Source organism: Delphinus delphis, chromosome 1 (assembly GCF_949987515.2).
Source record: "Delphinus delphis chromosome 1, mDelDel1.2, whole genome shotgun sequence".
NCBI classification, from domain to species: Eukaryota; Metazoa; Chordata; class Mammalia; order Artiodactyla; family Delphinidae; genus Delphinus; species Delphinus delphis.
The window spans coordinates 111,739,603-111,750,001 of record NC_082683.1 but is presented as its reverse complement, the minus strand read 5'-3'; the positions used below and the strand labels follow the sequence as shown (position 1 = coordinate 111,750,001).

At 53.8% G+C, this 10,399-nt stretch overlaps 1 protein-coding gene across 1 annotated transcript; it reads right to left on the bottom strand.

Annotated features, from left to right (window-relative positions):
- Nucleotides 1–6: 6 nt before the first annotated feature.
- On the bottom strand, nucleotides 7–9,084 carry HCN3 (hyperpolarization activated cyclic nucleotide gated potassium channel 3). The gene is made up of 8 exons (XM_060031222.2): nucleotides 8,616–9,084; nucleotides 5,193–5,622; nucleotides 4,085–4,246; nucleotides 3,447–3,665; nucleotides 2,907–3,053; nucleotides 2,245–2,485; nucleotides 1,198–1,362; nucleotides 7–713 (listed from the first exon to the last, which is right to left on the bottom strand). Exons 1-8 carry the CDS (start codon nucleotides 8,903–8,905, stop codon nucleotides 7–9), a joined length of 2,361 nt encoding a protein of 786 aa, XP_059887205.1. The 5' UTR covers nucleotides 8,906–9,084.
- Nucleotides 9,085–10,399: the final 1,315 nt, after the last annotated feature.

The window sequence follows — 10,399 nt, the reverse complement described above, 5'->3', positions numbered from 1 at the left end:
AAGGTTTCACATGTTGGAAGAGAGTTGGGGGCCCCGGGGAGTGGCTGGCTCAGGCACTGATGGCCTGGGGGGCTGGGCTGTCCCTGGAGGCTTAGCCAGGAGCCCTGAGGGGGGCAGGCGTTCACCTCCTGAGCCCTTACACCCAGGAGAGCCATCACCTGCTGCCCGCTGAGGCAGAGAGGGCTGGGAGGCTGAGAGTGGGCGGCCCCGAGGTCCTAGTCGCCGTCCACCTCCTCCTGGGGGAGGCCCCAGCAGTGACACCTGGGAGCGCCCAGCCCGGGATAGGCTGGCATGGAGGGTTCGGGCAGGTGGGGCCGGCAGGCGGGAAGTGGATGCCCAGGGTCCCCGGGCCAGCAGAGGGCCGGCTCGGACAGGGACAAGTGGGGAGGCTGGGGAGCCTGCTCCTGCTGATCTTCGAGCAGAGCGAGCAAGGAGGGTGACTGGAGAGTCAGGGGAGAGGGGGAGAGGGCCCCGCTGGTGCGTCAGGGCAATGGCCACATTGGAGGTCACGGCGGCTGCTTGCAGGGGTGCGTGCACTAGTGGCTCCCACAGCACCGGCTTTCCGCTGAGCCGAGCTCCTGTGCCTGGGGCCAGGCCCCGAACACCCCGAGCCATATCCCTGTCGTGTTGCACCAAGTGCTGCTCCATGATGCCCCCACTGCTGCCCGGACTTGGCTCAGAGCGCTTCCGCTGCAGTATGGAATTCTTCTTGCCTAGAAATTGTCCCGGGGGAAGGAGTTAAGGATAGGAAAGGAATCCAAGATGAAGGTTGGATATGAAAAGTATGAGGGTAACAAGATGGAGTCAAGGGGTGGTGGTGGGGTGAAGGTAGGGGATAGGGGTCAAGAGGATGGAGATGGAGTTGGGGGATGGAGATTGGGAGATGGGGGTTGGAGGAAGAGGGTCAGGGGATGAGTATGTATCACAGATGGTGAGGGTCAGGGACTGGTACTCAGGGAAGGAGGATTCAAGGCATGAGAACTTGGGGTGATATCTCCAAGGGTAGGAGATGCTGAATGGTAAGGACAGTGAGCCAGTGTTGAAAGCCCTATTGGGGCATTTGCTGGGACTAGGTTGGGCTGGGGTGTGATGCTGAGGCGCTGGAGCCTGGGCCCTGGACCGCTGGGGACTCCTTGCTATGGACAAGGGGTGAGGGCACAGCCTGGACCCAGAGCAGACAGGGTGGAAAGGCCTCACCAATGCGGCGCAGCCGATCCATGGCCACTGTCTCGAAGGCCCGGCGCATCATGGGGAACTCCTCGAGCACGGCATTGAAATGGTCCACGCTGAGCGAGTAGAGGCGGCAGTAGGTGTCAGCACGCACACTGGCTGTGCGTCGGCCCCGAGTCAGCAGACAGATTTCTGGTGAAGTTGGGAGGAAGCCTTCAAAATCACTGTCCACAGAACTCCCTCTCACTGGGCCTGCAGCAGCTGACCCAGATTCCTCAGGCTCCTCCCCAGATGGGAGAAACTGACGATTACCCACCCACCCAGGGTCCCTAAATGCTCCAAGCATGGTCGCTCTCCAGACCTGCATAATTACTGTCCTTCTCATTCTGTCCAAATTAAAGATGATAACCAGGCAGCTCTTGCTGGCCCCCAGACTCCTAGTTACTCCACTCCACTTTAATTCCCAACCCACCTCCACTGCTTTAGCCCAAGGGGTAGGCCTGGGGCAGTGCCCTCTGTGTGCCCTCCCCTCCCACTCCTTTGAAGGAACACCAAGGGCAACCCAGAAGGAGAAAAGCAGTGCCAAAGGGCAAAGGGTAACACAATGGGGAGGTTGGAAGGTGGTGGGTGATTTGGGGACTGCGAGAATATATGAGCCTCAAATCACTTTGGGTAGCAGCTGGCAGAACTGCCCCCACTGCCACAGGCTGGGTCCCTGATTCATACCACCAAGGCATTCCACAAGGGAGCCACAGAGGTCAAGCCCCTGGGAAAGCACTGCTTTATTCCTATCTTTCTCTCATGGAAATCTCATGAGATCCTTGGATTTCACTGCTTAAGGGTTCTAAAAGGCCCACTGGCCCAGTAATTTTCAACCTGGCTATACATTGGAATCTCTTAAGAAGCTTTTAAAAATACAGAACTCCAGACCCCAGACCCAGAGATTCTGATTGAATAGGCCTGGGGAGGAGCTGCAACTCTCTGATCCTGCAGCATAGCCAGGTGAAGACCCTGATCCAGGGGAGCAGTTGCCCTCTGCTCCAGACCCCCCGACCCTCCCTGAGGCCTGCTGACCCCCAAAGTATGATCCATCAGTGAGGCGGGTGTCCCGGGCGCCACGTGCCAGCACACTGAGCAGCCCATGCTGGATGAAGTACATCTTCCTGCCCACGGAGCCCTCACGCACCACGAGGTCCCCCGGCTGGAAGACCTCAAAGCGTAGCTTGGTGAGCACGGCCGTGACGAAGCTGGGGTCGGCGTGGGCGAACAGTGGCATGTGGGCCACGAGGCCCCGGCAGGTGAAGTTAATGATCTCCTGGGCAGGGGAGGGGCCTGTCAGGCAGGCTGTGCCCCCTGCCCCGAGGTGCCCCCATCGAGCTCATCTGTCTCCAGAAGCCCCACCCCTGGGGCCATGATCTGCCAAAGGACGGGTATGCTTCAGTGGGCCTGGGACCATCTCTAAGCTCCTGCCTTCAGAGCTCTCCCATGAGCCTTCACAGGACCATCCCCCACAAAGAGAGACCCCTGCAGCCCTCCCCAGTATATTTCACCCCTATAAGAGCTTCAAGAAAGACCCTAGCCCCTAAAAGTCCTCCAAAGGCCTGACCTCCCATGGGGCCCTCTGTAGGCCCCACTCCCTGTAGGTGCACCTGCTGACCAATAGCCCCCACCCCAGATGGCATCCCAGAAGCCCAGGTCCTTGAAGAGCCTCCCTCCAGGGCCCCGCCCAGTCCCACCTCCCGAAGTGGTTCGCTCAGCTCTCCTAGGATGCTTTCCTCGTCAAACATCTTGCCCTGGTAGCGGTGCTCATAGTACTCATGGATGCGCTGCCGTGTGTCAGCTGGCAGCTTGTGGAAGGACATATACTGCTCCACCTGCTTGTACTGGAGAGCCAGCCGATGGCCAGCAGGCAAGAAAACACAGAGACAGATGTGGAGCCAGAACAGTGTGTGGGGAGCGGTGTGTGAAGGAAGGTCACAGACGTGGGCCAAACCCAGAGGGTTGAAACATGGAGGCAGAAGGGTATATAGATAATGGTGGATACAGGGAGGACACAGAGCACAATCACAAGAAAAGCCAGACATGGGCGGTGGGGGGGGGGGGGGTCCAAGGACAGGTGCATTGGTCCAAACAAGGAAAAAGTACACACATGGCACAAATGGACATGGGGCAAGGCAGGACACAGAGATCCAACAAGGGCATGCGTCAGAATGGGCTCCAAGTTGAGCTACCCAGCCTCCAGCACCCCTCCCCTGCCTTCTCCTGCCCCTGCTGACCTTCTCCTGGTACTGACGCCGAGAAGAGTCCAGGGACTGGATGAGGGCAGTGGCGTGGCCGATGAACATGGCGTAGCACGTGGCACCCACGATCATGCTGAGCATGGTGAGCCAGACGTCGGGCATGCCCACAGGTGCCTGCTGCCCGTAGCCAATGCAGAGCATGTGGCTCATGGCCTTGAACAGGGCGTGGGAATACTGGCGGCCCCACGAGTAGTTCTGGGGGGCAGAGCGTATTGCAGAGCTGGGCACAGACCCCTCAGAGCCTCATTCTCCTCCTGCCCCCTCTTCTCTTTCAGTTCTTCTGTCTGCCCCCTTCTACTTTAGACCTGCCTGCCAGGGGAGGAACTTAGGTTTGGTTCTGGGGGGCCTGAGACAGAAGGGGCCTCTTTTACAGCATGGGGGCTGCAGTTTCTGCCTAGGTTTCCTTCCCTGCCTGCTCCCTCCAACACACAGACACTTCTTCCGGGCCTCTTTCCTCTCACTCTCCTCTCACCTCCCCACCTCCTCTCTCCTGTCTTCTCTTTTGGCCATCTCTCCATCATCTCCCACCTCCTGCCCCCTTTGTTCATCCCTCCTGCTCAGGGAGAAGAGCCCTTGGAAGGCCCAGGAGGGGCTGAACTGTGGGGAGTTCTCACCACCATATGGTTGATGGAGACCCAGCAGTCGGGAGGGAAGTCCTGCAGCATGGGGACCAGGAACTGCAGACAGCCATCCCAGTGACATAGCAGCAGCATCATTCCGATGAGGTTGAAGATGCGAACCACAGCACTGGCCAGGTCATAGGTCATGTGAAAGATCTGAGGAGTCCGAGGAGGGGCTGCTGTGGACAGGAACCCCTCTCTGCCAGTACTTCTCCATTCCTGGCCTTGCAAATACTCTCTTTGAATTTCTCTCTAGTCCCGGCCCTCATGAATGTTAAAACTGTGGCTATTATTCACTCGTATAGAGCTTTACAGCGTATATAACTAATACAAAGGAGGTTGTATTACTACTCTCATCTTATAAAAAGGAAAATCGATGCCAATCATGTGCCCCAAGTCACACAGCAAGTGTCACAGCAGAGACTCAAAAAGGTCTGCTGCACAAGTTGCCCAAGTGTAGCCTGGGAAAGAGGAGAGAGGGCATTTCACAGTGTGATGTCCCCAGGGCATATATAACGATTAATGCCAGAAGTCCTCTTCCCCTCCAATAATAAAAATAATAATAGGTAATTTACTGAGAACTTACTATGTGCCAGGCACTGTTCTAGGTGCTTTACAGGTATTAACTTCTTTAATCCTTACAACCTTATCATATGTAAGTATATTTAACATTTTCATTTTATAGAAGGGGAAACCAAGTCTCATACAGTAAACAGTAAAACTGGGATCTGACCACAAGCAATGAGATTGCAGAGCCCACACTCTGAACACTAAAATCTGCTGCTGTCCTGAAGCTGAAACTCAAGCCTCTCCCACACTCTGCAGTTCTTAACTCCTCTCCTACACCTTCCTCCCAGAGTCCAACTAACCCTCAAGTCTTTGTCCAGCAGTTGTGCTCCACCCTCCTGCACCACCACCTTCTCACCTTGAGGACCCATTCCCTGAACACTCATTCTGTCCCTGCTTCTCCTCTATCAACTTTGGAGACAGCCCTCCCTTGGAAGCCCCACCCATCTGCCCCACCCCATAAAGTTGCCAGGAGCCCCACCCATATCGCTGTCTGGAGTAGTCTGCAAGCCCCCTGCCCACCTCCCCACCCCACCTCCTCCCACTGGTGTATGTAGCGGATGAGGCGGGAAAGGCGGAGCAGCCGCAGCAGGCTGAGGATCTTGGTGAAACGCACGATGCGCAGGGCCCGAGCTGTTTTGTAGACCTCGGTGTCCAGTCGTGGCTCCAGCTCCACCACCAGGAAAATGTAATCCACAGGAATAGAGGAGATAAGATCAACCAGGAACCAGGTGCGCAGGTAGCGTGTGCGGATGGCCCGCGGTGCCAGCAGGATCTCAGCACCCTCCTCTACCACGATGCCTGTGCGGAAGTTGAGCACCAGATCCATCAGGAAGAAAGTGTCAGAGAGGACGTTGAAGACGATCCAAGGTGGGGAGTTCTCCTCCTTGAAGAAGGTGATGCCCACAGGTAGCACAATGAGGTTCCCCACCATCAGCAGGAGCATGATCAGGTCCCAGTAAAACCTAAGGTAGGGATGGGATGGGAAGTAAGACCACAGTGATATTTCACAATGATGGTCAGCCACCAGACTAAGGGTAGATAGTCTCTCAGACAAAAGTGGGCAAGGATACAGAACAACAGAATGACCATTCACAGCTAGTGGGAGTGTAAATTGGGACCACCATTTGGAAAAATAGTTTGGAATTATCTAGTAAAGTTAAACATTTGCATCCCCTGCAACCCAGCAATTCTATTCCTAGGTATACACACATTCAAGGGAAAAATGTGCTCCAGGAGATATATACAGGGATAACAGCATTAAATCTGGAAATAATCCAAATGTCCATCAGTAGAAAAATGTAGACAAATGAGATAAACACAATAGATAAATACACTATGATACACTCATACCCTGGAATATTATACAACTGTGAAATCACCCAACTGCAGTTACATTCCGCAGTACGAAGGAATCTCACAAATTAAATGTTGAGAAACAAAAGGATACACACTGTATGATTCCACACATACAAAATTCAAAAATGGGCCAAACTAAACTGCGTCATTTAGGGATTCAAGGGAAGTAGTAAAACTATAAAGAAAAGTAAGAAAATGAGTACCAAAAGTTAGAATAGTGGGTTTGGGAAAGCAATGTGAGAGCAGCAGGGAGCCTTCTGGGGTATCAGCAATGTAGTCTCTCTTGACCTAGATAGTTGTTACATGTGAGTTTGCTTTACAATTATTCTTTCATATATGTGTGTGTGTGTGTGTGTGTGTGTGTGTGTGTATCCTGCTATGTACTATACTATATATATCTACCTTATATATTCACTATATATATCTCTACTATATATATATCCCTACTAAATATATCCCTAATGTGCATATATATATTCTTTATATAGTAGTATATATGTAATATCCTTACTATATGTATATGATCTATGTCACTATTATTAAATATTCTTATTATTAAATATTTTTTAAGTTAACAAAAGGTAAATACCCTGTGCTGATCTCATAGGGTTGTTGAAAAAATATGCACTGAGACAACGGATGTGACTGTGCTGTACAAGCACTATTTGGATTATGACTCACCCACTCTTTATCCCCAGATTTCTGAAGAGGTTGCTGCTTTTCCCATCTCTAGCTCTCTGTCCATTCCTAGTCTAGGACTTCATGCCTTCCCTATCCCTCCCCAGCTTTCCCCACCCCATCTGTCCTCCCCAACACAGTTGGGCCCATAGTTTCTGTTTCTCTGCTGGGATCTGCTCATCTGTGTCCCAGGGTGGGGATGATCTGTCCTGCCTCCCAACTGAACTACCTTTTCAGGTATGCCCCTCCCTCCTCCACAGCACCTCAGACAGTGCTGCTGCACATACAGAGAAGCTCTATAGCAGATCCTGAGACAGCAAGGCTTGAAGCTCTGCACTCCTTTCCTCCCCTAACCTCCCTGTGCCCAATGGGACTCTGGCTGAGCCCAGGCAAGGGTATGGGCAGGGGAGAGCCATACTGCTGTGGTGGAAGCTGTGAAAAGAAGAGGTCAGGAGGGAGTGAGGTGAAGCCTTCATTCAAAGAAGTTCATTAGACAATCTCAGGGTCCCAAGTAGCTATGGTGGTTTCAATTCCAGGACACACCTAGATGCAGTATCAACCCAGAACCCAGTCCCTTCTGACTCTGACTGCAAAAATCAACCCTTTCAGCCCCAGAAAGAAGTTCGGTGGTCCCCAAGTCCAGGCCTCCAGGAAGCCCTTCAGACTGTGTGATTTCAATCAACAACAAATCCTGGATCCCCTCTTCTTCTCTTTCCTGGCCACTGGAGAAATCCTGTACTGTAAGCTGGGAGAGGAGAGGGAAAGAGGGTTTGCCTAGCCATAGAGCATCTTCACAGCCTGACTCACAGGCAGTCACAAGCCTGGCATGTGATGCAGGAGAGAGGACAGAAGAGAAGCACAATAATAAGGGGGATACATGGCTTCTGGGGATACATCTGAGGGTGAAATGGGGGAGGGGAGGGAGAGTCACAGGAGACTAGAAAAGGTGCACTGGTAGGGTGAGAATGAGGCAGTAAAAAGGAGGGGAATGAAAGGAAAAATGAGAGAAAGAGGAACATTTAGGGAGTGTGTATGTCTGTGGAATAAGATGATGTCTATGTTTCCAATTGTGTTTCCAGGCCCCTGATTCACACCTCATCCGTTCTGCTCATTTAACTCCCCAGGTTAGGTGCTTTGCATGCATCCTTGCCACATCCAGAAGCTGTCCTTCATTTCCCCCAAGGACAGGGTTGCTCTCCTCCCCTAGCGACCTTGATGTAGAGGTACAGCCTGATGGGGACTATGGAATGGCCCCACCCCCACTCTTCGTTCCTTCGGTCTGGTAGTCACCTGGGCGGTGGTCATATGGGGGGTGGCCTTGCCCCTGTGTTGCTGTCTCAAATCGCTCTGCGTCCAGGCCCTACCCTGCCGAATGCCGCCTTCAGCACCAGGGACAGCGATCAGAACTACTGTCTGGACACTCCCTCCTCCCCTTCCGCAGCGTCCCTATTTTTTCTGGTCGCCTGCCCTGCTGAACTAGGCGGGTGCTGGGGGTGGGAATGGGGACAGTGGGAAATAGCGGGGCTTGGTTTCTCCCTCAGGCTGACCCAGAGCCTCGGAACATGACAAAATTCCCCAGATCCCCAGCAAGCAGGACAGGAGGAGAGAGCAGTCCCTAATTCCAGTATTCCCTGTGGTGCAGGTCGGGTACCGGGTTCCTGAAATGGGAAATCCAGGTCTCTGTTGTCCGCTTGTCCCTTCCGGCGCCCCCAGCATGAAAAGTCACCAAGGACCTCCGGCTGGTGATCCTTCACCCAAGAATTCTCGGGCTAGGTTGGGGGAAGTGACTCTGTCGGCCCAACAAGGGACCCCTGGGCCGGAAATGAAGTGTCCGTGGAGGGTGGGGCAGGCCCGGCCCCCCTGTCGCGGCCCGTGAGGGTGGGATCTGTGTCCCCCGCCCTCCCTGCCGGACCCCCAGTACCGGAAGTCGCTGTAGGGGTGGATGATCCAGGCCCCCGCTGACTTGACCCGCTCCTGCTCGATTTCCACTGCTTTGTGGCTGCCGAACACGCGAAGGGAGAACTTGTTGACCGTGGGCTGGAGCAGCGTCCCGAGCTGCCTCCTCTTGGGCTCGGGCCCGGTCCCGGGCCTGGACCCAGGAATCGGATCCGAGGCCGTGGTTGTAGACGCCGGGGCAGCAGGAGGCGCCCTCTCCAGCCCAGGGGTCGCCCCATCGCTGGCCCTAGTCGTCGGCCTCTGCTCCGCCTCCATGACGCCCGTTAGCTTACACGTTTGGCCTCCTAGACCCTGCCGCGGCCATTCGGGACCCCCGACCCCTCCCGGAGTCGGAGCGGGCGCAGCCCGGCTGACTCGGAGCGGAGGCGTAGTCGGCTGGGAACCGCCGGCGCGCGGAGAGGAGGGGGTGTGTGCGACAGACTCTCCCGCGGGCGGCGGGCGGGTTGCGATGCGCCCCCTGGCGAAAGCCGAGCGAAGGCTGGGCAGGGCGGGCGGAGGCGGGGCGGACCGAGAGCCATCCCGGGAGGGGGCGGGACCAATGTAACCTGTAACCCGAGGGACCCCCCCCCCAGGCGGGCGTGGCTTAGCCAATGGGGGCGGTCCTCCAAGTATAGGAAGAGAAGGAGGGGAAACGAAGCCAGTGCCACGGAGAGGGAATGGTCTAGAGTTGAAGGGCTTTTATCCCCTGAGTGCCAGGGAGGCGGAGCCGCCTGCGAGTGGCGGGTAAACCGGATGCTGGTTGTAGCTCGTGAGGCTAGGGAGGGCGAAGAATTGGGAACCAGTGGAAGAGATGGGGAATAGCTTTTAAGATTCTTCTTACCCACTCTCGCTTATGGACTTCCTGCGTTTCACTTTTTTTCTCTCAGCACTCTCCTAGGCATACTCCTTTCTTCTGACCTCCTCCATACTGCTCCCCCTCGTATTTCATTTCCGAACTCATCTGCCAGCCCTCACCAAAAGCAATTCTGCCAGTTACTGAGTGGACGCTGAGGATACAAGGATGAACACAAAGTCCTATCCATAAAGCCAGTGCTCCTCTATGCCCGCAGATGAGACAGGTAAATTACAGTGCTATGTGATGTAAAGGGCTATTTTGGGGGTTTTTTTGGCTGTGCTGCGCGGCTTGCGGGATCTTAGGTCCCCGACCAGGGATTGAATTGAAACCTGGGCCCTCGGCAGTGAAAGTGTAGAGTCCTAACCACTGGATCACCAGGGAATTCCCTGAAAGTTCTTAAATATCTCAAATTCTTCCCCTCATCTCCACTTCTTATTGTCACTGCCTTATTTAAAGCCCTCAGAATTTTTACACCTAGATTATTTCAGACGCCTCTAAACGGGTCTCTGAACTCTCTCAGGCCAATTATTTTTCCACAGTCTGTCAGAGTTACCTTCCTAAATCCAAATGTAGCTATATCACTTGCTTAATGTCCTTCAAACTTCCCCATCTTCTATAGGATTACAGTTAAATTCCTTAGAATGACATACAAGGCCCTGCAAAATTTGGACCTAGTTTCAACAACCTTTATTGTGATAGTCCCTCTGTTGAAAGCCAGGAGTCCAATTCTGTTTAAATGTTTTGTTTTGCTTTGTCTCCAGACCTTTGCAAATATATTCTCTGCCTGCTATCCTTCTCCTCCAATTCACTTTCCAACAGTTGGTTCAGATGTCTTCTCCTCTAGGAAACCTAAATAGAAACAAATTTATAACTCTACTTTCCCAAGCTAGGGTCTAGTCTACAGCTTTCTTAGT

What these genes read in the sequence shown, in the direction of transcription:
- HCN3 (XM_060031222.2), bottom strand. Translation starts at nt 8,905, where the DNA reads ATGGAGGCGGAGCAGAGGCCGACGACTAGGGCCAGCGATGGGGCGACC. An exon ending in GGCGTCAGTACCAGGAGAAG is followed by an intron (nt 3,054 to 3,446) that starts GTCAGCAGGGGC and finishes CTGGCTCTCCAG; the next exon opens with TACAAGCAGGTGGAGCAGTA. An exon ending in GGATCGGCTGCGCCGCATTG is followed by an intron (nt 714 to 1,197) that starts GTGAGGCCTTTC and finishes GACAATTTCTAG; the next exon opens with GCAAGAAGAATTCCATACTG.